This window comes from Papaver somniferum, chromosome 1, assembly GCF_003573695.1.
Source record: "Papaver somniferum cultivar HN1 chromosome 1, ASM357369v1, whole genome shotgun sequence".
Classification (NCBI taxonomy): Eukaryota; Viridiplantae; Streptophyta; class Magnoliopsida; order Ranunculales; family Papaveraceae; genus Papaver; species Papaver somniferum.
The window spans coordinates 152,511,647-152,539,541 of record NC_039358.1 but is presented as its reverse complement, the minus strand read 5'-3'; the positions used below and the strand labels follow the sequence as shown (position 1 = coordinate 152,539,541).

At 36.7% G+C, this 27,895-nt stretch overlaps 3 protein-coding genes across 5 annotated transcripts; 2 read left to right on the top strand and 1 right to left on the bottom strand.

The window, feature by feature from the left end:
* The first annotated feature begins 12,725 nt into the window (after positions 1-12,725).
* Positions 12,726-13,853, top strand: LOC113352385. Its single transcript, XM_026596210.1, has 2 exons — positions 12,726-13,080; positions 13,243-13,853. Exons 1-2 carry the CDS (start codon positions 12,726-12,728, stop codon positions 13,851-13,853), a joined length of 966 nt encoding a protein of 321 aa, XP_026451995.1.
* Positions 13,854-14,960: 1,107 nt separating this feature from the next.
* LOC113304700 (DNA polymerase I B, chloroplastic/mitochondrial-like) lies at positions 14,961-21,872 on the top strand. 2 transcript variants are annotated; one of them, XM_026553850.1, is made up of 12 exons: positions 14,961-15,316; positions 15,861-16,944; positions 17,052-17,243; positions 17,797-18,500; positions 19,072-19,441; positions 19,602-19,697; positions 19,794-19,886; positions 19,980-20,174; positions 20,404-20,496; positions 20,574-20,786; positions 20,983-21,072; positions 21,222-21,872. In XM_026553850.1, the coding sequence occupies exons 1-12, from the start codon at positions 15,225-15,227 to the stop codon at positions 21,381-21,383; spliced, it is 3,384 nt and encodes a 1,127-aa protein (XP_026409635.1). In that variant the 5' UTR covers positions 14,961-15,224; the 3' UTR covers positions 21,384-21,872. The 2 variants fall into 2 exon arrangements, with proteins under 2 accessions (XP_026409635.1, XP_026409631.1); XM_026553846.1 differs by having other exon boundaries at positions 19,069-19,441.
* Positions 21,873-22,024: 152 nt separating this feature from the next.
* Positions 22,025-27,122, bottom strand: LOC113304716 (microtubule-associated protein TORTIFOLIA1-like). 2 transcript variants are annotated; one of them, XM_026553862.1, is made up of 7 exons: positions 26,146-27,121; positions 25,852-26,049; positions 24,321-24,426; positions 23,845-24,210; positions 23,507-23,745; positions 22,603-23,427; positions 22,025-22,459 (listed from the first exon to the last, which is right to left on the bottom strand). In XM_026553862.1, the coding sequence occupies exons 1-7, from the start codon at positions 26,863-26,865 to the stop codon at positions 22,262-22,264; spliced, it is 2,652 nt and encodes an 883-aa protein (XP_026409647.1). In that variant the 5' UTR covers positions 26,866-27,121; the 3' UTR covers positions 22,025-22,261. The 2 variants fall into 2 exon arrangements, with proteins under 2 accessions (XP_026409647.1, XP_026409640.1); XM_026553855.1 differs by having other exon boundaries at positions 23,507-24,210; positions 26,146-27,122.
* Positions 27,123-27,895: the final 773 nt, after the last annotated feature.

Genomic DNA, 27,895 nt, shown 5'->3' with positions numbered 1-27,895 from the left:
CAATCATTGCTTTTCAAAAATCTACTTTTTCGCAAAGAATAAGAGTCCATATTTTTAATATTTGATCTATAATTGATTGGAATTATTGTTTGAATCACATGAATGGAATTTGGTGGAATCCTGAGTCTCAGTCTCTCTCGACATTGTGACAAACCTTTTGTATATATATTTTCTATTTTTATTTCAAGTCTAGAACCCAATCTTATCAAGTCCGAGTTGAACGAACTTTACTACCACTTAAAAACTACATCAATCATCGCCATTAAAAGATGAATCCATCTGAACAAATCTAAAATCAGAATTTACACTACTGATTTTGTGTTATTTTCCATCAAAACAGAGTAAAATCAACAAGAAAATCAACACCAATCATCGGATTGTCCCTACTATTAGGTTAGCTATTAATATGTTCCGTAGTAAATTGTCAAGTAAATTTCATAGTTGAGTAACCATCTGTCTATAAGTAAAATGTCAACGCTACGTAGTTTGCTAATTATACGTTTTGTCACCGCCAAGTAATTTGCTAATAATACATTTCATAAGATGTGCCAATGTAGTTGGATGATAAATAATGTTGACCATCCAATAACAGCCGCCAATTAAGCTGTCAAGACAATATTCATCAGGGAAGAGCCAACCAATGGTATGTGCAAGGTCAAAATATTAGAGAACATATGCCTCGTACCTATATATGTTTGACTAACCCTCTGTTTGACTAACCTCCTAATCTTATCTAATTGTCCCCATAATCCTAATTGTGGCTAATCCGTAATTTAAAGGTCATCGTTGACCTGGGTGCCCCATCTACCGATCGGGGTACTCAGAATGGAGTTTAATCAAAGTTGCTTTTAGAATTTTGATTGTCTTAGGCGACGTTGGGGGCGTTGTCCTCAACTAGGGGTGCACATGTCCTACCCATATCTGCCAATCCTACCCTATCCGTCGGTGTTTTAACCGTATTCTATCCTACCCACTATTTGACGGGTAGGGTAACGGGTAAAGATTTTCTTAATCGCCGTTAGATGGGTAGGATGACGGGTAAAGTTCGAAATTATCCTACCCTACCCGCCTACCCGCCTATTTATCTAACAGCCTATTGTGAATATGGATGAAGTGTCAGCTACCATTAAGCAAATTAGATGTTGTTAGTTTCCAGTTCTGATTGCTGTACATAATTTTTCTGTCACTGTTTTGCATTTTACATAATTTTTCTGTCACTGTCTTGTGTCTCAGTTTCGGCCATTTTCTAATTTCCCTTGGAAGCTCACACTTGTTTCCAAAATCAACCATCTCTAAATTACATGGGTATATGCAAGATTCAGGCAATGCTGTGACTTCCGTACCTTTCAGATCAAGGCACCTTAACCTTGTTAATGCCCCCAAGCCTGTAGGTAATGCTTCCAGCATCGTGCAATTGTTGCATTCCAACATGCTTAAATTTTCGATGCAAGTGATCGAATCAGGCAACCCCTGCAGTTCTTGTGGATGAAATATTAAGGAACTTCAAATTTTGTAAAGACCCCAAATTTGCATGCAAACTTCAAATTGAGAACAACCATTGAGATCGAGTGTTTGCAGATTAATGAGCCCAATAATAGAGTCAGGTAGCATTTTGATATCCGAAAACGAGAGATCCAAATGCCTTAGATTTTTCAACGACCCAATGCTTTCAAGAATTTTACTAACGCCAATGCATCGATGAAGCACCAGCGTCTGGAGATAGTAAAGCTTGTGGATGGATATAGAAAAAAAAAAACAAAAAAAACAACGGTTATACCCGCCACCCTATCCTACCCGACCCGCCAATTAATGGGTCGGGTAGGATCTTACCCGTTTAGTGGCGGGTAGGGTGGCGGGTAAAAAATTTCTTACCCGCCAGTCAGCGGGTAGGGTGGTGAAATAGACCATATCCTACCCACCCTACCCGTTGTGCAGTCTTATCCTCAACTAATCCCACTCTTACTCGACTATAAGTAAACGTAAGCAATAATTAGTAAAAGCTAAGACATGTTCCTAACTGGAGTCTAATTGGAAATGCAATCTTAAATGGAATTTGATTAAATTTTCCAACACCCCGGCTAGCCCCGGTAATAACAAAGGTTGAGACCGGGCCGTAGGTCCGGATGATACCTAGTTTTTACATAAGAGTAAGTCAAATGGGACTATGCAAATAAGCTTGTTTGTGGTGCTAGGTGGATGGGAAAACTGAGTTTTATGTAGTGGGAAGATTGTTTATCGAGTCTTAATAAGCCGAGCGTACCATGTTAGGCCGGTCGGCTCAACCTAATTCGATTCTCGTCTCAAGTGGAGACGACACTCGTCCTAGTATGAACCGACCAGTCTTGTATGGATCGACAACGGCTATTATTCCATACGCCCCCAACGGCTGTGTTTAGTTTTACATTTATATAAACGTACTCAATCCACCAATGATAAACACACTCGAATACATTTCATTCTCAGTTGTACAAAAATATCTTCCAATTTTTAATATCTCTCTTGTTTTCATTAGTTTCATTCATTATGGATCCTGAAATGGATAATGAAGAAATTCAATTATTAGCGGAAATATTTTTCCAGCAACAAGAAGCGTCTATGCAGCATCTGGATCAAATGGATGCAGATTTAGACGATGAGAAATCTAGAACTAACACAATGTTACAATTATACACCGACCAAGTTCCACGAGATCCAGAACCAGGAGTTGTATTGAGAAGAAGACATAGTGTATTGAGAAGAAGATATACGTGGAGATTACGAGAGGAAGGTCACCAACAAATGGTACGTGATTATTTTCTGAATAGAAGTGTATATTGTGATGAGGATTTTTAACATCGCTACTGAATGCCACATCACTTGGTCAGGCGGGTTATTGGAGAGCTTTGTCGGGTAAACCCTAAATTCAACTATCAATTTGATGCACGAAATATATGAGGGCATAGTCATGAACAAAAGGTCATCACAACCCTTAGGATTCTTGGTATGGGCTTCCTGCGGATGCTTGTGATGAGTACATTCGAATGGACAAAATAACTGCATATGATAATCTCAAAATATTTTGCGAAACTGTAATCAACCATTTTGGTCCACGTTTTTTACGGCAACCCACACAAGATGATGTCAATCGTCTACTAGATGAGAATCGGGCCAGAGGCTTTCCTGGAATGTTAGGTAGCCTTGATTGCATGCATTTGGTATGGTATGGATGTCTGTATGATTGGAAAGGTCAATATAAGGGCCACTACACAAAACCAACCGTGGTTTTGGAAGCGGCAGCTTCTTATGATTGTTGGATATGACATGCTTTTTTTTGGACTTTCGGGTTGCAACAACGACATCAATATCTTGCAAAAATCATCGTTGTTCGAAGAATTGAAGTATGGAAATGCTCCAGCTGACAATTTCACCATCAACGACAATCAATATAACATGGGGTATTTTCTAGCGGATGGAATTTATCCGGCGTGGTCAACTTTAGTTTAAGCTTACAATGAGATACCTTCACACGGGGATTATGTTCGTGCTAAACGGTTGTTTAGAAAAAGACAGATGGAGTGTGGGAAGGATGTGGAACGAGCATTTGGAATTTTGAAGAGAAAGTTCAATATAATTTGTGGACCATATCGTTCGTATAAACCAATAGAAATGAACATGATTATGCTCACTTGCATCATATTTCACAATATGGTAATCGAGGAAACTCGACGGGATAAAACATGGGTTCATTATCCAGATAAAGATTTGAGAAAAGACGTTAAACCCGCATGGGGTGTCCTTGCAAGAGATTACCACTCCTAAAGATCGAGTTCTTACAATGCATACCTAAATGAAAAGAACTTAAGTTTTGAAGTCTGTGGATAGTAGTAAGACCAACTAAAACAAAAGATATGATCTGCTTTTCAATATCTATTTAAGCATTTGTTTGTCTTCAAAGATTTTCATGGTAACTTAGATGATATCTTCCTTGAACAACATTGTGGTAGAGCATCTTGAAACGATCTAGGATTTTCGTGGATTCACATTGAATTTCTACATTGGTGTGTTGCATTCCTTTGACCCAGTCAAAGGCTAGATCAGCTCCTCCTATTGCTCCCCATTCTCCATTGTATCCTGGATATCCTCTAGTCCCAATTATGTTTCCTGCAAAATCCATAGCAGTAAGAGCAGTGAAGTAAGATAGGGTTTCAGGCTCTTGTAGGGTACAGGTTTTGATTTGGATTCCATGATCTCCTCTCTGGTCAGTATCCGAAGAGTAGTTTGTATTATCAGATAAATCAGTACTACTATTGTCAGAGTGGTAGTTCTAACCGAGAGTATGATTTTTCATATCGTGTATTCTATTGTGATTACACAAATGTTGTTGAATGCTTATAGTAGTATTACTGGAATTTGGTTGGATGTGCCTGAAAGTGAAGATACATCTAGCCTTCCATATAAGCCAACAAGCAGTAGCATAGATTTTGCCACTCTTACTAGTTATATTGGAGCTAAACCAAGTGTTTAACCGTTCCATGAAGTTTGTGTTGAAATCAAACCTTCCATGCGAAGGTCCAAGAAGTAATTGCCAAACATCATATATGTTCCTACTGCATTATGTACAACACTAGAAATTCACCTGTGCTGTAACATCACGGTCTACATAATATCTAAAAAAAAATTATGTTAGTTGTAACCCTTGTCGTTTTCTTGTTGGCTCCATATAAAGTGACAACTGTTGTTCTTCATGTTTTTAATTTGTTATGTTTTCTTTTGAAAATTTTTTAGGTTGACCGAAATATTTGTTGGAAGAAACTTCCAAGTGAAACATGTAATGGGGCCAACATAAATCCTTTACTATCCCATTGATATATCCATTACCCGATCATCGTTGGATTTTTCTAGGGTCGTTTTTCGGTACAAATTGCGGTAAGCTTGTACAATAATAATGTTATTTGTAATAATTGTTATTTCTAACCAGATTAATTTCACATTAAAAAACCCAACCATAACTTCCACATAAATGTTATTTGTGTATAAGCATTTCACATTACTGAAAAAACGGGGTTCTAACAACACCACCCAATATTTCGTTTGGCAATTTGAATAGACAAACTCCAATATACTTTCAAGAGAATCAACTAGAAAGTTAGACTCAATCTATAAAAAGTATATCAAAAAATTTTATATCTCTATCTCTTGATTCAATCCGCAATCAGCAAATAGGGATTTGCGAGCCCGATTGAATATAAGAGGATTAACTTGAACGGTACTAAAGACCAATGTTCAAGTGTCAATCAATTCACTCAACAACCTTAAGTTCGGATACAAGAACTGATTGATCTTAACGTATAACCTGTGATATTTCTATTATATAAATAAAATATAATGCGGAAAAGAAATAACACAGACACCAGATTTTGTTAATGAGGAAACCGCAAATGCAGAAAAACCCTGGGACCTAGTCCAGAATAAGCACACACTGATTATAAGTTGTTACACCAAATTCCTACTACCTATTCGGACTAGATGTAATACCTTCTTTATCACTTGTAGAACTCCTAGCAGAATACCGATTCTCTTTAGAAATTCTTCACACAAATCTTCTAGCAGAACCCGAGGCTCTCTTTATAAGATACACCACCACGATTGATACGATTCGATATTTTGTTTGCACAAAACATCGGTTTGATTTCCCTTTAGATGTAAATCAAGTTTTTGTAAATCTTGTGTTTATTTTGATAAAAACAATTACTAGGTAAAAGTAATATCAAAAAAAACTTGTAGGTTAGGGATTATTATACTCTTCAATAAAAGGAAGAGAAACCTAATAACTCTACAATAAGAACAACTAGAATAAATATAGAGATATCTTGTTTAAAACTTCTCAAGGATTTTTACGAGATGCCTCAAAAGAAGTTTTTATTTCTAGCCTCCGATTTCGACTAACAAGTGTTGTTATGCGATCGGAAACTGAAATCTATCAAAACCTAGGGTTTATGATCAACAACTCTTGAATGGTTTTATATCAGAAGAGAAAACCTTAGAATAGACAAGAGGTGAAAAACCTAGATTACAAGTTGTATGATCAATCACGAAGATTAAATCCAACTTGGCTTTGTGATCCCTAATACAAAGACTTTTATCTCACTCTTGTTCACGAAGAACAGAAGACGCGGAAAACAACCTGCAGAGCTTACGCCAATTTGCCAAAGGGATGAAAAACGTGTAAACTCGTGAACTCCTTATTTATAATGAACAATAGCTTGGAAGCTAAGCAAAGGTATTTTCCTTTTACAAGACTCTCCTAAATATGGGAGTCTTTCCTAAGTTAAAACTCTTGCCAAAATAATTAAATAAATAACTTCTTTAGCAAAAATTATTTTTATGTGAATAAATCACATTTTAACTTAGGAAGGAATCACAAACACTTTAATATGGTAATCAAAAGTGTTTGGACCAATAGCTAACTTGCCTAGATAAGGAAACATCACCAACTTGACCAAAAATCCCTTTTAGTCACGTATTGGGCCCAAGTTCACGGACCACTCCAAAGCCCATGGAATGTTCCTGCTAATGAACTTAAATCACTCATAACTTTATCGTTATAACTCGGAATTGGGTGATTCTTGGCTCATTGGATTAACAAGCTAATTCACTATAACATGAGATCTTTTATAGGGATAAAGGTTATTATCACCAAAGTCATGAATCAAATAACCTCAAGTATATATACATAAATGTACATTTACCGTCATAGGAATTGTTCCATAGAGTGAGCATTTATCTTGATAGATTAGAAAGGTAGAATTGAACAAGAATCCAAATGAAATCAATCACATACCTTTTTTGATGAAGTACTTGTTGATGTCTTCTTGTAGCCTTCAATCTTCAATCTTCATCCTTTAAGGAGAGCTTCGATTCCACTTCTTGGATCTAAACTAGTCTGAAACTATCTTTAGTATGCTAAATCAAGAACGCATTTTGGAAACTAAAATTGACAACTAACTTGACATACCAACGCTAGTGGGTTCAACCGAGCAATTCTCTAACAATTACCACACTGACCACCTGCACTACCACCACCAAAACCACCCATTACCATTACCTTTTCCACCACCATCACTTTCGTCGCCGGCTCCATGCACCACGACTCACAAACACCACCCCGATCATCACTAAGAGCAAGGGATATGGAATTAGGGTGAAAAACCCTCATTCACTACCAAATTGAATGAGAGACCGGGTGAAAGAGTGAATTTTGGGCCATCTGAAAGACTTTATTACACACTAAGAGGTTGAAGATCAACCATTTGGATAAAAATATTTACATAGGAGGCTGAACATTAATCGTTTACGCATCTTTTATTATTACTTTAACAATTAAATTGTTATGGGTCCCGCATAAAAGAGTTTTAAATTAATTAAAAACTAAAAAAATAATTTTAAATTGAATAAAAAACTAAAAGAAAAACTTGAGAGGCAGATGTTCAGGTGCTCAAAGTATTTTTTTTCTCAAACAGCTGATCTTCAGGCTCCTAGTCTCCACTATCGCCCATTCCTTCGACCGAAAGAGTATATGGATGAGTTGTGGTGAATGTGTGAGTATTCACACTCCATAGTAGCATCTAATTTGGTTTTTTTTTTATCAAACTTCTTTATATTTAATGAGAACCCTCATTGTACATCAAATTTGATTTGTACATACTCAACTAAACTAAAATTAGGTTTAGTGAGACGATTTTTGGGCGATTGGTCAGGCGACGTTGACTCAGTCAATCTCAAAAAATTTCCACAATCTTCTTCAATTAATTCCTCTTCTTCTTTCTAGATTTGTTCATCTTCTTTGTTAATCTGATTTTTGCTTAATCCTATCATCTCAATGATCTAATTGTTTTAATAGTTTCTCTAAGTTTTATTTTCTTATGTTTGATTTTCAAAACCCTAGCTTCTGATGGTCTAGTCTTATCAATCCAATTCCTTAATTCCTTCTCTTTTGATCAATTAATTTTGAGTTTAAATTTGTTTATTGATTTTGTTTTAAGTCTCTGTGTCTTTTGATAATCTTATTATCATCAATTTCTAACTTTTTTTTTCTGATTAGGTTATGAGTCGAGGTAGGCGGCATCATAGGGTTCGGGTTTTCACCATCATGAGATTAAGCAAAGTGATAAATGATTTAATTGGTTTATAGAGGTTTCTCCCGGGTATGGTTCATTGTTCCTATCAAAGCTACTTTATTGGTTTTATTGATGCTATTCTTAGCATTATGAGATCCTACTTCTTATATGGATTTGTTTATGTTGATTTTGTTTCACAACTTTTGAACTTAGACTACCATCTTGGATGCATTATTAGGAGATTTTATTTCTCTTAGACTGTGCTTAGGCTTATGATTGCCTGTTATCTAGACTTATAGGTTATTCTTGTTGCTTGCTTTCTTTGAAGAATTCTAAGGGTTTGTCTTTACAAATTGATATTATCAGTTTTTCTCGATTTAATACTGCAAGTTTAAAATTGGATAATTACCAGAAGATTTAAGAATTGATATTTTTTTAATTATTCATGATTATATTATTGTTTCAACCTATCTTGAGAGAAGTATTGATCAGAATTCTTGTAGCACTTGGCAATTTTAGCTATTAGGGAGCCTGGTTCTGTTATTTCTGTTGATCGTATGTTGGTGTGTGGAGTAAAGATTTGGTTTTTGGTAAGCTAAATACAGACTACTTAGAGAAGATTAAAAGATTTGGTCTGCAACTTTAATTTATTTTTCTTCTTTTACATTATATAAATAGCTGCTTCTTATTATATGAGTCTCTTAGTTCTTTTAGCTAAATTGAAAGCTCTTTTTCTCTCTGATTTTCTTATAAGTATGATTTCAATTCAATATTGAGTGATTATGGCTGTGCCTGAAGATAATGTGAGGGTTCTAGATCTAGATGAAGATGTGGAAGAGTTTCTTTTTAGGTTAGCAGGTCTGATGTGTGATCAGTATCGTAACTACCACAAAACTTATGTTAAGCATCATTTGAATAGAGTATGGACCATTAACTCAGCTGACTTTAAGCTAGCTAAGCCTTTTATTCAAGTAATGGAGGGTAACTTAAATCTTTACGTTATAATGTTCAAGAAGAGTTTTGGTCTAGATTTAGCCATGGTTGCTAGACCATCTTTGCTTTTTGGTCAACTTTTTGTTATTCAACCTTTGGGTGAGCTGGAGTCTGTGTTTGATTTGGTTTGGGACAAAACTCTAATTCATGTCCAAGTCACTATCCCAACTTCTCTCATTAACAAAGGCAAAGCTAGGGAAACTATAGAACAGTTTGGTAAGATTGAAGCAGTTGATACTCCCATGGGAAAATTTTATGAAGCAAAGGTTATGGTGCCATTAAAGTATCCAATGGCCAAGAAAGTGGTTTTCAATACTTCTGGAAAAACTTACACCACGTCTGCTTTTTACCCTAAGTTACCTTTTCATGCATGCACAAAATGTTTTGTTTTGTTTCATGATGAAGTCAAGTGTAAGTAAATTCAGTCTAGAATCTTTGTGAGAGCTCTACCTGCTCCTTCAACTAATGTTACTCATGTTGCTCTTTCTAATGTGGTTTCTGAAAAAGGGGAAGGTTCTGGTGTTTCTAAGAGGCCTGAGGTCTCTGCTATTGTGGTTTTTGGATCTCATATTGATGAAGCTGCACAGCCCTTAGCTTATGCCTTCAGTCTTCAGCCAGTTGGAAATGTACAAGGTTCATGTTCTCCTACTCTACCTATATTGTCTTCTGTTTTGCCGCTTTTTCCTTCTGTTGCTGCTTTAACAATTAAGGAACCTAGCTCATATTCTGTTAATGTATCTGCTCAGTCCTCTTCTTTTCCTTTGCTTTTATCTTTGGATATCTCTGTTCCTGCTGAGCATGGTTTCTCTTTTGATCCATCGTTTTTTATTCATGATAGAAAGGGTAAAAGATCTAGGATAAATTTTGAATTTTGTCTTTGTTGGTTCTAGTTCAAGTTCTTTTGTTTCCTTTATGGTTCCTACACCCACTTGCATCCTATGATATCTCGACCACCTTTCTATCCTTCCATTGGGGTGTCTTTCAGTATGGGTAGAAGTGGGTTGTCGGGTACTAAAAGTTTAGATTCTAATGTCTTTTGGTCAGCTTCTTGTACCACTGTATCTCAAACAGTTTACTTTGGGGTTATGGTTAACTCTTCCACTGAACTTAGCTATACTTTAGATAAGATTCTCAATCAGTCTTCGGATATTTTAGGGTCAAGCAGTCAAGTTTTAAAAAGCTGTCTGGATAAGGAAGTTGTCTATGAACCTACTCATATTGCAGTTTTACCTCCTGAGCCTCTTATCACAGAAGAAGAATTTGAAAATGAAGTAAATCTCATGATGGTGGACTTTATGGACACTATGGATGTTGAGTCTGCCTATGCTCATAACATTGTAAGTTTACATAAAGCCTTTTATCTATTCAGTTTTTTTTTTTAAAAAAAAAACTTTGCTTGCTTTACAATTTATTTTAGATTAGAACCATGAAATTTCTCTGTTGGAACATGAATGGTTGTTGCTCGGATAAAAAATGGCTACATCTTTTGAACATTTATAGAAAATTTAAACCTAATGCAATTTGTCTATTAGAAACTATGGTAGACACTGAAACTGTAAACAAGTTTAATCATCATCTTCCTTATGATTCGTGGTATGTGGTGCCTGTTGTTGGTAAATCGGGGGGTTTAGCATTAGGATATTTCGCAAATTCAAATATTGAAGTTATGGGTACTGCTTTTAACATGATTCATATCGTTTGTGACATAACTTCGGTTATCAAATATTGTCTGGTTTCTTTCATCTACGGTTCTCTGAATGCCTTGGGTATGATGAATCAATGGAATTATTTAAATCATATGTATGAAGATGGTAATAGGCCTTGGATTTTATTAGGTGACTTTAACTTTATATTGCATGCTTTGGAGAAGCAGGGTGGTAATCCTGATAATTCTTTTCCACCGAATTTTGTCAGAAATAGCTTAACTCATTTATAAATGAATAATTTTTGCTTTTGGTAATCCTTTCACATGGTATAATCGAAGGTTCAAGAATCCATCTGAATTGGTTTTTGAAAAACTAGATAGGGGTTTTATGAATGATAAATAGGTCTCGGTTCTGCCTCATACTAGGGTTACTAATTTAGGAAGGGTTTTCTCTTATCATAGTCCTATCTTATTAAAGTGTTTTCATCAAGAACAAGGTCTTCATATTCCGTATAAATTCTTTAAATGTTGGCAACTGAGTCCTGACTTTAAGAATGTTCTTATTAATTCATGGGATAAAGGAGTTAAATAATCGCCAAGCTTTATTGTTGCTGGTAAACTTAAAAATCTTAAGCAGAATCTCAGTAAATGGAACTTAAATTCTTTTGGTCATATTAAAACTACTATAGCTAAGTTAAATTCTGAAATTGAGAAGCTTCCGTCTATGCACTATACTCCATCGATAGGTTCTTATGTTTTGAATCACTCTAAGCAGCTGGATTTCTGGTATGAGATTGAAAACACTTTTGATAAACAAAAAATGAGAATTGACTACTTTACTCAATATGATAAGAATACGAATTTCTTGCATAACACAGTTAAACTTAGGAATATGTATAACACAATACATACTTTAAGAGATAGTCAGGGTAATTGGTTGGAAAGCAGAGAGCACGTTGTTTCTCTTCTTACAAATCATTTTAAATGTATTTATACTTCTTCCTTGCCAAGTAATAGTTATATTGAAGAAGTTCTCAAAGATGTTCAGCCAATTATTACAGAAGAAATGAATGTCGACTTAGTAGCAATTCTTACTATTGAAGAAATTCACTCTACCGTTAACAATATGGCTCCTTGGAAATCCCCGGGACCTGATGGTTTTCCGGGGAGATTTTTTAGAGATAATTGGGAGGAAGTTTCTATTGAGGTTATAAATCATGTTTAATATTTTTTTCGCAATAAGTTTCTTCTTAAGCAGTTAAACCATTCTTTCATTGCGCTTATTCCTAAGGTCAATAACCCTTCCTCTCCTAATGATTTTAGACTTATTAGTTTAACTAATACTGTTTATAAAATTATTTCAAATTTTTTAACAAATCGATTAAAACCTCTTCTTGACTCTCTTATTTCTCCTTTTCAATCTGCCTTTATAGCAAATAGACAGATTCAAGATAATATCATAATTAGTCAAGAAATCTTGCATTCTTTTAAAACTAGGAAGAAAAAAATTATAAAAATGGTTTTATGGCCATCAAGTTAGATCTTTCGAAAGCTTTTGATAGACTAGAATGGTCTTTTATTCTTTCAGTTTTTTAAAAACTTGGTTTTTCGGAAGTTTGGTGCCAAATGATATTTCAATGTATTAGTACGATGTCTTATTCAGTTTTAGTTAATGGCTCGCCTGGAGAGGTCTTTTTTCCTACTAGGGGTATTAGGCAGGGAGATTGCCTATCTCCTTATATCTTTATCATCTATATGGAAACTTTATCTCAACTTTTACTGAAAGGTGAGAATGACAAAATCATTCAGGGATTCAAATTGAGGAAAAATAGTCCCCCTATTTCTCACTTGTTTTTCGCTGATGACTGCATGCTTTTTTCAAAAGCTTCTTTAACTTATGCTAGAATTCTTATGAAGATTATAAACACTTTTGTGAAGGCCTCGGTCCAGGCTATCAACTTTGAGAAATCTGGTTTTTCACTAGTAATAAGATGCATCATAAACATGTGAAGTTACTTTCAAAAACTTTGGGGATTAAATTTCTGAGTAGTTCTGAAAAGTACCTTGACACTCCTTTATTTGTTAAAAGGGATAAAACTAAGTCTTTCCAGTTTCTTATTGATAAGTTCTATACTAGATTGAGTAATTATAAGAGAACTAATCTTAATGGTGCTGGTAGAACAGTTGTTACTAAGCATGTTCTTTCTAGCTTAGATGTTTATCATATGTCGTGTTTTCCATTCCATAAAAAAATTACTTCAAAAATTGATTCGATTCAGAGAACCTTTTGGTGGTCGAAGAAAAACCCAAGGCGAGCTACTTATTTTTGTTCTTGGAATGATATTGGTAAGTCCAAATTAAGTGGTGGTCTAGGTATTAGAAACTCTTATGCTACTAACATGGTTTTTATTGCTAAACTGGGTTGGAGAATTTGAAAAAACCCCGAGCAGTTGGTTTCTAGATTTTTAAAAGATAAGTATTTTCCTAATCAAAACTTGTTGGAAATAGATAAAGCTGCTGATAGTTCTTCTTGGATCTGGAAAGGTATAGTTAAAGGTTTGGTTTTCTTAAAAGCTAATATTGTGAGTAAGATTAATGATGGTACTTCTACGAAAATCTGGTCTTCAAATTGGTTACCTTTTAGTAATTCACCACCGGTTTGGATTAGTCCTAATTTTAATGATTACACTTTTGTTAGTGAGCTTATAGATGTTCAGAATAACAATTGGAATATTGGGCTTTTAATCTCTTTGTTTTCTCCTGATGATGTTATAAAGATCAGGTCTCTAAGAATTAATATTAATGAAAAAGATAGCATTATGTGGGATCATACAAAAAGTAGTGCTTTTACTATTAAGACAACTTACAACATTTATATGAATGAGTCTAGTTCAGTTGAAGTAACTTCTTTTTGGAAAAAAGTTTGGTCTTTAGATTGTCTTCCAAAGATTAAATTCTTTATGTGGAAAGTTTTTGCACAGATGTTACCAGTAAATTTTATCCTTATGATTTATAATCCTGTTGTTGATGACTGCTGCCCATTATGTAGAAATGATGTTGAATCTATTATACACTTGTTCTTTTTTTGCCCTATTGCTGCAACATTTGGTTGTTACTGATTATGATTGGATTGAAGATATTTTTCTGAGGTGGTTTGATAAAGTCTTGGGTATCTCTCCTTACGTTGTAAACTGGCCAAGCATTGGAGCTATTGTAATGTGGTGTGTCTGGAAATTAAGATGTGATGTAGTTTTTAGAAGTGTTCCGATAAATCTTGACAGAGTTATTATGGATGCTAGAAGACTAATTAACACTTATATTGCTCCTCCTCTGATTAAAAAAACTATTAGATTGGATGTTAAAACTTCTATTCAGGCTGTTGATCATATTATGTTCGTTGATGGCTCTTTCAAGAATTTTAATATGGGTATTGGTATTATTCTCTGTGATAATGCAGGAAGAATAAAACGGTCTAGAGCGGACTTTGGATTGATTTCAGGTGTTGTTGGTGTTGAGGCAACTGCCCTAATTTTGGCTATTTCTTGGGCATTGGAGATGAATTTATCTAAAGTCCTGTTTGTTAGTGATTTCCTTCAATTGGTGGATTTTGTTAATGAAGGAAATGGTGCAGTGGATTGGCGTTGCAATGATCTTTTAGAGCAGTGTCGGTTTTCCTTTTCTAGTTGTAAGAGTTTCAAAGTTGTACATATTATTATTAAGCGTCTTAAGAACAAACTAGCTGGACGGCTAGCACGTCCGGCTAGAAAGTTCAATCCGAAAGATATTTGAGATTCTCCTCCTCCTTTTCTGGACAGTTTGTTGAGGAAAGAGCCTTTGGTTGACGTCTGTAACTTTCTTTTAAGTTAATGCAGTGGTGTGTTTCTCAGGAAAAAAAAGAAAGAATGAGAACCCTCATTCCATAGCACTTGCTCTAATGTCTATTGATTGATATGATTATTAACATATTTATCAAGATAATTATAAAATATTCATAATAAGAGATTAATAAATATTTATTATGAAAAGTTATTAATGATACAATAATGATGTAAAAAAATCATATTCATTGATTTATTTGGTCCAAACTTTGTGTTGTATCATTCTAGAAAAAAGAACTATTGACTAAATGGCACTTTCGTTATTATGGAAGTCAACAAGTCTAAACTATCACAAGAGTGAATAGAAAAAATTAAGGAAAATAGAGAAAAGGGCAAGACAAGCAACAAGTTTCGTTGCCAGCCATAGAGATTATCTGTTTTGGGGTTTTACAGTGAAAGAACAACTCAAGAGTCAAGAAGAAAAGGGTTTTAGCTTTAGGCGTTTCTCTCTCTCTCTCTAATTCATCACGGGTTCCTCTGCTCACAGTCTTAGAGAGACAACAGTATCCATGGCAGAACAATAGTCCTCTGGTAAACATCATATCTATTAAGACGGCGCGCTGTATTACTACTAGTAATAGTAGAGGTAAACTGGCGAAAGTTGCTGAGTTCATGGCGGCAATGGGGGTTTCAACTCACAGGAACCCTTTTAAGCCATGTTTTCCTCCTTCCTTCTTGGTTTCTTCTTCTAAATCTTTCCAGAGGTACTACTCTCTCTCCCTCTTTTCTGTGTTGGATTTTTTCCCCTTTGATTTTGTAACTTTCTTGCTTGTTTGGAGAATAGATTGAATGTGGGTTCTCTTTTATTGGTAAATTTTGGATTGAAGTTGGTAATTGGGGAATTGATTTCTGACTACATTATTTGTAGCTTGGAAACATGATTTTGTTTGAATTTGACGCTTTCTCTGATTATTGAGGACATTTCTATTGATTTTTCCCCATGCTGATAACTGTTATAATTTTTAAGTTAACTTTTGTTAGCCTAAATTTGGTGTCTCATTGCATGGAGTTCCCAATTCGAAGGATTCGAGAGTTTTTACTTATTCTAACTAGAAATAGTACTTACTGTGTGGAGTTGGTTCACTAAAAAATGCACTGAGCATGTTGTCTCTACGAAGTACCCACATAATAGATGAGTTTGCTCAAGTGTTACATAATTTTTAAGCGTTAGTAACATTTTAGTTCATTTTTAGCTTATTTGCTTGTTTGTGGTTTTCAATTTTCGCCCAAATTGTTTTTGGATTGCAGGAGGGATTTTCATCTTCTCCAGGGTGCAAACAGTAAGTCTTCAAGAATTACTATCTTGAAAAGTTCTTTACAGTTCAATAGAAGATTGAGTAACTGCACTAGGTCTTTCGAAGAAGATCGTGTACACATGATTGGTGTAAGACAACCTTATGCTTTGCCTCATTATGGGAATGAAGGAACCCATACATGCTTCCATGAGCAATTGGAGTTGAATTCAGAGGACGTTCCACTTTCTAGATCCAGTGATTACGGGAATCCTACAGGTATCTTTACTGGAGTTGTTGAAAGCAAAAATTATCCAGTTCCTGAAAAAAGAGAAAAGAAAAAGTCCTGGTTAGATGAAATAAACAGAATGAAGCTTATCAGACAGGAAGGTGCTAAAGGTAAAGTTATGCAAAGCTCTTCAAGAGGTGATGATGTAGGAATTGAAAAAGCTTCTATCTCGTTACTGGAGACAAATGGCAATGGGTCGTCTGGTACCATCAGACATAGTCGTTTGAATAATGTAACGGTTAATGAGGCACACTCGATAAGCTATGACAGGAATGCTGAGATTAGTGGCTATAACCGTAAACTTGATCAGGTACAAGGAGCATCTTCTTTTGTACAAATTGAGAGGAAAAATTTCCAGTCAAAGGAGTCATCAGAAGGAAAGCAACGTGAATTGCGTGAACCTAAGCTCTCAGAGTTACTTATAGATAGACTTAAAGATACAATTGCAGTTGGTTCATCCAATGCAAAAAGAAGCGCAATCTCCAATAATGTGAATGAAACTGACACTTGCCTGATAAAGAATAGAGTAGAAGAAGCCATCGCCATCAACCATGATGTGAATGAAACTTACATTCAACCGTTATCTGATGGAGAAGAAGCTTTCGCCATCTCCGATGAGGTGCGTGAAACTTACGTTCAACCGATAAAATATGGGAAAGAAGCGGCTAGTTCGTCAGATTTGCGAGAAAATCTTGGTCGAATATACGATGAAGTTCTTGTAGTTGACAATATCTCAACAGCGAAGGAAATTGTTAAAATGCTTACAACGCAGGAAAAGTACAAAAACCGAATCTATGGTTGTGATACTGAGGCACGTATTGCTTTTCCTAGTTCTAAATCTTGATTTCTCGCTATTCTAAGATGTTGTTTGGTTAGGTTTTATGGTTGCTTATTTAGCCGATATCTGAATATTTACAGGTATGCAAGATTGATGTTAAAACAGAGACTCCTGTCGATCACGGGGAGGTGACATGTTTTAGTATTTACGCCGGAGAAGGTGTGGATTTTGGTAATGGGAAGTCTTGTATTTGGGTGGATGTTCTAGATGGTGGCGGTAGGGATATGATGATGGAATTTGCTCCTTTCTTCGAAGATCCATCGATTAAGAAGGTACGACCTGTCCGATGTTATATTTTGTTCATCTGTGTATAATTCGAGATGCCACTACCTGGGACACTGATGGGTGTGATTGGGAGCTCAATAATTCTGTGTCATCAAATACCTCGCTTTCTATTTTCATTTAGTAACACTTTATTTGAAGCAAATTATTATACGTGGTAGCTGTTCTGCTGATTTGTTTTGCATGAGAGATCCCATGACTCTTATCACTCGACACTTTGTAGTATGTCTGTTTCCCCTCTTTACCTCTTATTGGTTCCGTCCTCCAACCAATTAAAGAAATTATACTAGAATATAACATATTCGTCTCATTCACTAAATATGAACTCTTGTCACTTTTCACTTGCTTCATTTGAAGTCTAATTGTTTATGTAAGATGAAGAAAGCCATGTAATGAATCTTTATGTAAGATTCGCCATGCATTTCACCTTTTCAAGTTTAAGCTATTCTTTCTTGGATAAAAAAACAAACTGCTTGGGTGCTTATCCTGGAGATCTCTTTTGTCGTGGGCAAGCTTTAACCAAACTATTTAAACATTTTGCAGGTCTGGCATAATTATAGCTTTGATAGTCATGTAATAGATAATTATGGACTTAAAATTTCTGGATTTCATGCTGACACTATGCATATGGCACGGCTTTGGGATTCCTCTAGACGTTTAGAGGGTGGGTACTCTCTTGAAGCACTTACAAGTGACCCAAGAGTCATGAATGGAAACAGCAAAGTATCAGGGAGACGACAAAAGAAAGTGGAGATCATGTCTGGGATCAATCAGGGAAAAATATCAATGAAGACCATTTTTGGCAAGGGTAAGTTAAAAAAAGATGGCTCCGAGGGTAAAATTATTGCCATTGCTCCTGTTGAAGAGCTTCAAAGGGAAGAGAGGATGCTGTGGATCTGTTATTCTTCCTTGGATTCAATAAGCACCCTGAAGCTGTATGAAAGCTTGGAAAAAAAGTTAAAGGCAATGGAGTGGATTCTTGATGGGATTGAAAAAGGAAATATGTACGACTTCTACGAGGAATACTGGAGACCATTTGGTGAGATTTTAGTGAATATGGAAACAGAGGGAATGCTTGTAAATCGAGAAGCTCTTGCAGACATGGAGAAGCTGGCTATTGTACATCAGCAAGTTGCTGGAGATAAATTTCGCCAGTGGGCTTCTAAGATGTGTCCTGACGCTTTATACATGAACATAGGAAGTGATACACAACTGCGACAACTGTTTTTTGGTGGAATGACAATCAGGTATAAATATGTGACCGCTTTTTCTGAAATAAGCAGCATATTTCTAATTTCAAATGTCGATTTCCCTTAATGACACTCTTGCAGATTTCTAGTTCCCAGCATCGTCAGTGTTCGTATCCATAAATTACATATGTTGCACACAATACATGTTTTTGTACATAGAATGGGATTTCTTGATGACTAAAAAAAGGGGGATTTGGTTTGCGGGAAACATGATGCAGTTTATTAGCTTAAGTATACACATTGTGTCATTATTTGAATTCTTCTAATACCGCAGAAATCATCTTCATAAACTCGTCATTCTGAACTTTTGTTTGTACTACGTTAACATTGAACTGGAAGACTTAATGGTCCATGCTCTTCAGCTTTCGCCACCTTTGAATTTATGTTGAAAGGACAACTAAACGCTCTTTCTTGTCAACCACGTTTGGTGATTCTATAATAATCAACTTCATAAAAATCCGTGGTTTAGATGTTGATGCTTATTAGATTATATCGGTTTACATGCAGCTTATTTGGTTATGTTTTGGTTAATAGATGTATTTATTTGTCTGCCTTTGCCTTTCAGCAGTAAGGATGGATCTCAAACTCTCGATGAAGAGAAAGAATTTAAAGTGCCCAACGTTGATAAAGTGATAGAAGAAGGCAAGAAGGTTGCCACAAAATTTCGCAAGATTACACTTCACAAAATTGGCAATGAGATAAAAGCTGAGATATTCACACCCACTGGCCGCCCGTCTGTCAGTGGAGATGTCCTAAAAGTACTTGCAGGCAAGGTCATTTCGGAATATAAAGAGGACATAGATGTCTCTCAATATGGCACGGCTTACAAAGCATTTGGAGAGGGCAGGGATGGAAGGGAAGCCTGTCATGCCATAGCTGCTTTATGTGAAGTCTGCGCAATTGACTCGTTGATATCTAACTTCATTCTGCCCTTGCAGGTGATCTATTCTGTATTGTACTTCTCATGTAATATACGAGAATTTTTCTAATGACCCCTATCTCTGTTACCCCGTTGTGGGGCCTTCATGGAGATGCTCTAAAGAGCTTACTATCTGTGAGGATGTTTTTTCACCTCACATTGTTCACTTATGTTCGCAGAGCAGCGCCATATCTGGCAAAGATGGTCGTATCCACTGTTCTTTGAATATTAACACTGAGACTGGAAGGTTATCCGCTAGGAGACCAAATTTACAGGTCAGCCTTATGTCCACCTAAACAGAAAATATTCTAGCTTCTCATCTTCTTTCCTTATATTCAATGCTTAGTTTCCCATTGTTTTGGAAAATTCAGAATCAGCCTGCTTTGGAGAAGGACATATACAAGATCCGTCAGGCATTTGTAGCTGGGGATAATAATTCCCTCATTGTTGCTGACTATGGTCAGGTACTTGCCTCATCTCTCATCTGCCGTACAGTTGTAACACTATTATTCAGAGCTGGATCAACTAATCTAGTTTCTTCTTAAAACTTACTTCAGTTGGAGCTCAGAATTCTTGCGCATCTTGCGGACTGTAAGAGCATGCTGGACGCCTTCAAAGCTGGAGGAGATTTCCATTCGAGGACAGCTATTAATATGTACCCACATATACGTAGAGCTGTGGAGCAAAACGAAGTTCTGCTCGAGTGGTATCCTCAGCCTGGTGAAGAGAAACCTCCTGTGCAACTATTAAAGGTAATTCTGTTGAGATCATGTTCACTGAGTTCTAGTTTGAGAAGATAGTCCGAGTGAACTATTTATGTGGCATTATAAATATATAAGAGAGCTGTTACATCAGAATGTTCATGTATAAAATAATAGCTTAAGTTTGAAACTTTTCATATTGGATTTAAATGAATATAAACTGGACTGTGATCATTTGATTTGTGATTATTGTTTATCTATCCTGCCGTGGAAATTTTAGGATAAGTTTGCATCTGAAAGAAGAAAGGCCAAAATGCTCAACTTTTCCATTGCATATGGCAAAACTCCGCAGGGATTGGCAAAGGACTGGAAGGTATATACCTTTACTGTCTTTACTCTGATATTAAATAGCCATCCTAAATATATGCTTATTACAAATATCGTATGCAGGTCACAGTTAAGGAAGCTACTGAAACTGTTAATCTGTGGTATAAACAAAGGCAAGAAGTTTTAGCGTGGCAAGAAGAACACAAGAAAGAGGCTAAAGAGGAAGGTTGTGTAAAAACATTGTTAGGTCGTACTCGTTGCTTCCCTTCAATGAGTTCAGCTAGTTATGGTGTTAAACGTCACATCGAGCGAGCAGCTATTAATACCCCTGTGCAGGTAACTACGATGAGACAAAAAATAAACATGTTACTAGTTCCCGGAAGCCTTCTGCTTCTGATTGAAGATTTCTCTGTTCGAGAAACTTCAAGTCACATTCTCTTTCCTCCTTGATCTAGTTCTTACCAACTATGCTGCACTGCCCCTAGTGGTTGTGATTGTTCTTTTGTGCTCATGTTTCTGTCTAATATATCAGGGTAGTGCTGCTGATGTAGCTATGTGTGCCATGCTAGAAATAGTGAAGAACGCTCGTTTGAAGGAACTTGGTTGGAGGTTGCTTTTGCAGGTTCAGTTCATGCCATGCTTTCTCTTTTCTTTTCTTTTATGCTACTGCATAACGGGAACCTTGTAAAATGTGAGCCATAGAAACATATGGCGTTATATAGTTTGTTTGAGAAATCGATGCACTAATTTAGGATTCTCCTTCGAAATCAGGTTCATGATGAGGTAATATTGGAAGGTCCGACAGGGTCAGCAGAGGAAGCCAAGGCCATTGTTGTGAACTGTATGTCCAAACCCTTCGATGGAAAAAACTTTCTCAAAGTGGATCTGTCTGTAGATGCCAAGGTTGCAAAGAATTGGTATGCTGCTAAGTAAGAAAACAAAGCACATAACTAACAAAGCTAGAACTCAAGTTAGGTTCCTTCCAGGTTCTGCCCTTGTGGAGTCATTTGTGCAAACTCAAGAATTGGTACTATCAAGGGTGTTTTGCTACTGTGCATTACGTCCAGCACTGCTGAGCTTCTTTTGGATTTGAGATTTATTGTCTAGGTCGTCTCCTGTAATGTTGTGCTAATTTGACGACAATTTTGTATTTAGTAGTTTCATGACTGGGGGGTATCACGTCAGATGCAGCATCAACAGATGTAGATCAATATTCACTGTGATGGTTCCGTTTTGGGTATCTCTTTGAAGATATCCTTTTGTTGGATCAAAAGCTTGTATATAATAGTTCTATTTGTAATGGTGAAACTGCCTACTTTCTGTAGCTTTATTGTGACAATGTTCACACATACAATATACGGATATGGTTGTTGTACTGGTCTCATTTCTATGAAGCGATGGTCTTCTTCTCTCTTTCATTCACCCTAAAGAATGTTGTGGGAATCAGTATGAAGAACCATAGGTGATCACATGATTGGGATCCTATAAAGGAGGGTGTTTTAGACCATGCGCCCAACATGGTGTCGGAGATCTCATACACTACCTTCCGCTGGACGTTAGGATTCCCCGCAATAGTACTACTGATTTTTTCAAATTTTCTCAAACCTGAGATTATCACTTTAAAACCCATATACAAACAAACTCGAAGTGATATTGTACTACCTGAATGCATTTTGGAAATCCTGTAATTCTGTCCCCCCAGCAATCGCATCACATGAAAGATGGTACACACTGTACATGCTCATCTTTCTGCAAGCGTAAAAAAGTGAATACAGACTATTTTTTGGCACATGCTTCTGAGTTCCATAAAACTACTTCTGAAACTGTTGCAACTCAATCCCCCAAGCTGATCCTAACTGCGACATCAGTTGATCTGGTGACGGACCTTCCCAGTTGTGAGGCGGTTCAATTGTTGTAGACGCTTCCTGTAAGTTTGACAATACCTGTCTTTTGCTTTCCATAGATATATTGAAGATCTCGCATCCGTTTTCATTCACCAAATCTACCAACTGTGTGATCAAAGAGCAATTATTGAGTAAATGCTTCGCATAGTAATAAAGGAATTCTCTGTTTAAAACTGCTTCAGAACATACAGAATTTGCTCACTACCTTCTTAAAAATATGCTGCAAAGTAGAATGAAAAGAACAGTACCTGCTGAATCCAAGAGAAACCAATATCAAACAAGTTTTGTTCCAGTAGAAACTGTGCTGTAGCGTGCAAAAGCTCGTTTGCTGTTTCATCAGAAAGATGATCCAGTGCAGGACCAGTTCTATCCATCAGCTTCACAAGCAAAAGATCATCAGCCGTGGACAACACTTCACCATATGCCAAATCAACATCACCTGCCTGTAATGCATCCATTGCATTACTCCATGAGGCCCAAATTGATCCTCGGTCATGACCAGCGTTCTCATCTCCCACTGCTTCACCAATTAGTTCCTTTTCAACTCGTGCTATGGGTCGAGATGAGCCATTTTCTTCCCCAGCAACTCTGATTGCTTCCAAAGTTGCCTCATCTTTCGAAGCTTGCCAGACACTTCTAGCAGATGGGCCCTCACCAAGCCTAGTCGAACCTGGTCCCTTGTCCCAACCTCTTCTGCTCCCAACCTGATCGCCATCATTTTCTCGTACAGGTGACCTTCCACCTAAAGCTCTTCTGGAACTTAAATGTCCATTTCTTGAAGAATTGTAAGGATAAGAATCCCATGTTTCAGAAACATCAGATCTCCAGTGTGTGTCCCTTCCTCTGAATCCCGAACCAATACCATCAGAAGCGGAGTACCTCTCTGGAAAAGGGTGGACATTATATTTGCCTAATGTTCTAGATGAGGATACCTCATATCCTGTAAAACAGTTATTGGTTCTTCTTCCTGATGATATTGCCAAATCTCGTGCCATGTCCTCAACAACTCTCTCAAGTCCCCTTACTCTGTTCTCTAGAGTAATCATGCCATCATGTGATCCTCCCATGAAGTCCTGATATTTAAAAATTATATTAGCAAGCAAAAACAGTTTTAATACAAGTATGTCCATTCATGAGTAAATACAAACAGACCTGTAGCATGTTCATGAGATGAGCTTGTTGTCTTTCCATTTGTGACAACTGCCTTTGAATGGCTAACCAGTTTACTTTACTGTTGGAACTTTCAACCTGAGATTCATTTCTTGGCAAACCAACGCCAGCACTGCACGAATCCTCCCTGAAACTGGCTTCGGCACTATTATCAACATCATATGCTCGCATATTTGCATCTTTACCTCTAATTGATCTCTGTACTGCCCACTTATCACGTCCTAAATCGTCAAAAAGATGTTTATTAGGCAGCCCAATAGTTTCTCGTTCAATCTTATGGTAATTTATATTGACAGATCTATGAATATCACTTGACTCACTCTTTCCATTATGGTTCAATCTGCAAAAATGATCTGTATCATTTGGCTCCAATTCTTCCTCGCTTTGTGATATTGAAGAGCTGTGAGATCTATGGGGGAGCACTACTTCGGGCAGATCGCCTGTATTTGTTTCAAATTTCTGGAAGAATTCTGGGTTCAACTCCTTGTCAGAGAAGGTGTGTGGTTTCTTCTTCATTGCTCCGACTGTTTTGTCTGATATGCTATTATCCTTTTCATTCAAAAGAGAATCAGCTGCTGGGGACGAAATGATGGATGCATCATTCGCTGCCGTCGAACTTTTTTCATCAGGATTCGTACTTTTGGGGTCTAGGATTTTTGTCTGGGGGGGTTCTAAACTTTTTCCATCTGAAGTTTTGTAGAATCGTAGATCAGCGAGTTAGTTAGAAATGAGAAAGTTTGTCTTAATATGTGCATCTAATATCTACTGGATAATGACTTACAGAGAATATACTAACCTTCTGGTGTTGGGTTTGGGTCATCTGGAATTCCATCAACATTCTTTTCTGAAATCTTCTTCAACAAATGCAATGCCTCTGTCATGCTATCTCGAACAGGCTTCACCTGAATAAAACAACCAAAATTTAGATATTCAAAACATAGTCACACAGTAACAGTTGACAGTCTTAGCAAAATTCGGATAAACAGAAGTAAGTTAACAAAAAAGTAGGTAGGTGCGTCAAGTTAAGCTAAGTTATTTGAGTACACTTTACAAATCAATTCATGAAGCATATCCAGTGCCAAAATTTGGTAGTTTTGTGCAACGGCAATACTTCAGTCTCACGTGAAAGCAAGGAGATAGTAACCGTATGATAGATCTATTGCCTTCCATATCACAGCAACAGATTCCCACCTGACTACCATTTCTTCGAACCTAATCCCACACATGGATCTATTTGGTAAAGCACAGTAAAATAAGATACCACAGATACAATTCCCCATCTAGTTTATCCTCTTCCTAAAAACTGTGAGTTGCTCCTCCAAAACAGCCCAAAGCTAGCAAAAGGGAGAAGACCCATAAAATTAAAAATGTTACCTGCTCCAAAGAAATATATGCTCACACTTCCCATTACCATATTAAAACTTCTTCGCAGAATTTGCATGATATATTAAAATCAGCTAAAAAGCGCTACAAATATTTCAATTAAATTACTGCGAAGAAGGTGATAGTAAATGGTTTGCTGTCCGTTTTGCTTAAATGGAACTGATTGATCATAAGCACACCTCTGTTTCTCAATGGTACGGTACCCTGCCAATCATCCTTCCGGCATCTACCATATCATGATGAATGCAAAACTTTCTAGAATCAATCTTCTTTTGGTTTCAAATTATTGTAAGACCATCCATAATGGTGGGAATATTATATAATGATGAATGCATAACTTTTAGAATCATTCTTCTTTCAGTTTCGAACTGCTTATAGTAAGGCCATCTATAATGGTAGGAACATTTTTCTCATATAACTAGTTATTTCACACAGGCACAGCTTTTAGTTCTATATACAACACATTCAGGCCCTGTATGGACCGACTCACCCAACTCTCAGCATTCTAATTAACCTATGAGGTCTGTACTAGCTAACTTCACAACCAACAGACTTAGTTGGCATATGTAAATTAGGTTTCCAGGTTGATTTTCTTTTTGCAAGATGCCCAGACATCCTAGTAAGAACTAAATTTTGCAAACGAATAGGTAGACTCCAAACTAAGAATAGATGAAATCTGCACCCATACTAATGGCAGTCTCGACCCTCAACATCACGACCTTATGTTTATGTTCTCCAAGAAAGATATCAACCAGCAGTGTCTTTCGCTCTCTTGCAACTGGTTGCAATATGCTTTGCACTTACTCATTCTTGTAGCCTAAAACTTTATAATTTACTTTCTCCTAAATATTACCCACTAAAAATATATATTCCCATCCTTGTTTTAAGTTCTGTCCTACACAGAGATGAGATCATCCACAAACAGAACTTACAAACAAAAATACCTTGTCGAAGCGGCACGCCTCAAGTTTGTTTATAATCAAAGATGTTCCATCTCCATCCTTAATCAAATGACTGGAATGAGAAGCTAATGAAATCAGTGTATCAGCTGCAGCTTTACGCGTTGACCACTCACTACTTTCAAGGCAGTCATGCATGATTTGCAACAAACTTGCAAAGTTCTGAGGTGCGATTGCTTTTACCTGCAACAATTCAATTGAAGCTTAGGTACATATTTCACCTGCAGAAGGAAACCTCAAGTTGCATAACTAAAGAAAATTAACCCACTCTAGCCAAACCTGAGATAAACTAGAGACCACAGAGAAGAGTGCTGCTTTAGCAAGAAAATTCTGATTATTTAAGAACTTAGAAATTCTAGGGCACAATTTCTGCAAGACAGTAACAGGCATATCAACAGAAGATTCAACCATTCTTGCCATTGCCAATGCTGAAGCAGCTTGGACAACTTTATTCTGTTCACCCATTGCTTCAAACAATGGCTTAACAAACAAAGACAAAACAGACCCAACATTCCCATTATCACCATTCAAATACAAACAAGATAATGTCCCAATTGTATCACGGCAAGAATCTCTAACACTTGAATCAGAATCTTTAAGTCTTTTGACGATAAATGAAATGATTTTAGTGAGATGAGTTGATGTGAAATCAGTATGAGAAGTACATAGAGACCCTAAAAGACGTAGAGATTCTTTCTTGACAGTGGGTTTAGGATCATTAGTAGAATCATAAAGACAATTTAAGAAAACTGAAACACCATCTGAAGTTAGGGTTTGGATGATTTTTTCTAGGTCTTCAATTGCAATCTGGTGAGTGTCTCTGTCTGAGAGTTTAGAAATTGAAGTCAGAATCTTCTGTTTTAGGTCAACCATTGCTAGATGAGAGGATAAAGAAAACGATGATCTTGATGATGTTGATGATGATGTGGGTGTTTTGGTTAGTGGTGGTGGTGGTGAAGGTCTAGTGGATTTTGATGTTTTGGGTGTTTGAGAATTCATTGTTGTTTGTTGCAGAGTTGGAGATGAAGAGATTAAAAAACCATGAATGAGAAGGAAAAACTGAAACTGAGAGAGGAATGTGAGATCTGTTTGAAAGTGAAGGAAGAACTTTCCACTTGTTTTCTTTCAGGTTTTTGTTTGTTCACCCCACTTGTTGTTGTTAAGAAAGAAAAGAATGAGTTGTGTGATTCATTTGACAGAGCCAGATAGAAGAGAGAGGGAAAATAAATCAAATACACCGTCTGGTATAAATGGGGTTGTACTAGTAATGTTTCGTGAGAGAGTATGTTGGTTTTTAATGTATTTCGAGGGAACTTATAAAATGCATTGCATTTCAGTCATCCGACCATCTTTTTGGGTGAAAAAATTATGTATAAAGTTTAGGAGACATGGAAACTGCAAGATTGCTAATAGGGGGACTGGTTTTACTTGGGGGTGCACCAAAATACTAATAAGACAAAACATCATTCGCCTTGGAGGTGGTACACCCCCAAGCAAATTGGTACCCCATTAGCAGCCTTGGAAAACTGTTTTACCTTGGACAATATTGTGTGTTTGAAACTTATGGAGTGTGGAGTAATGATTAACCCTGGGGCTAGGAAACCATTTTATGCACTCCTTGAAAACGGAAAAAAAAGTGCGGGGATTAAAGGCGATTCCTATGACAGTGAACAAAAAATTTCATTTGTTAAACCAGGTGGATGGACAAACGTGAGTTTGTACTAAGGGAAGAAGTGGGCAAAGGATGATCAAATGCGCGGGCAATGAAAAACCTCGGGCGGGTGGTGAGAATCCGCGAGCGGGCGATGAGAATCCTCCAACGGTAAAAAGCTAACGACTCTATTCTCAACGACTACATTTTTGAAACCTACAAATTTCTGATTTTAAAACTCTTTTTCACTCACGCCGCCCTACTCTCTTCTTTCTCATTCTTCTAAAACAAAATCTTGCTACAAAATGAGCAATCTGGTAAGAAAAGTCGCAAAAAGTTTTAGGCAAAATAGAAATCGCAACACGAGCCTATACCGAG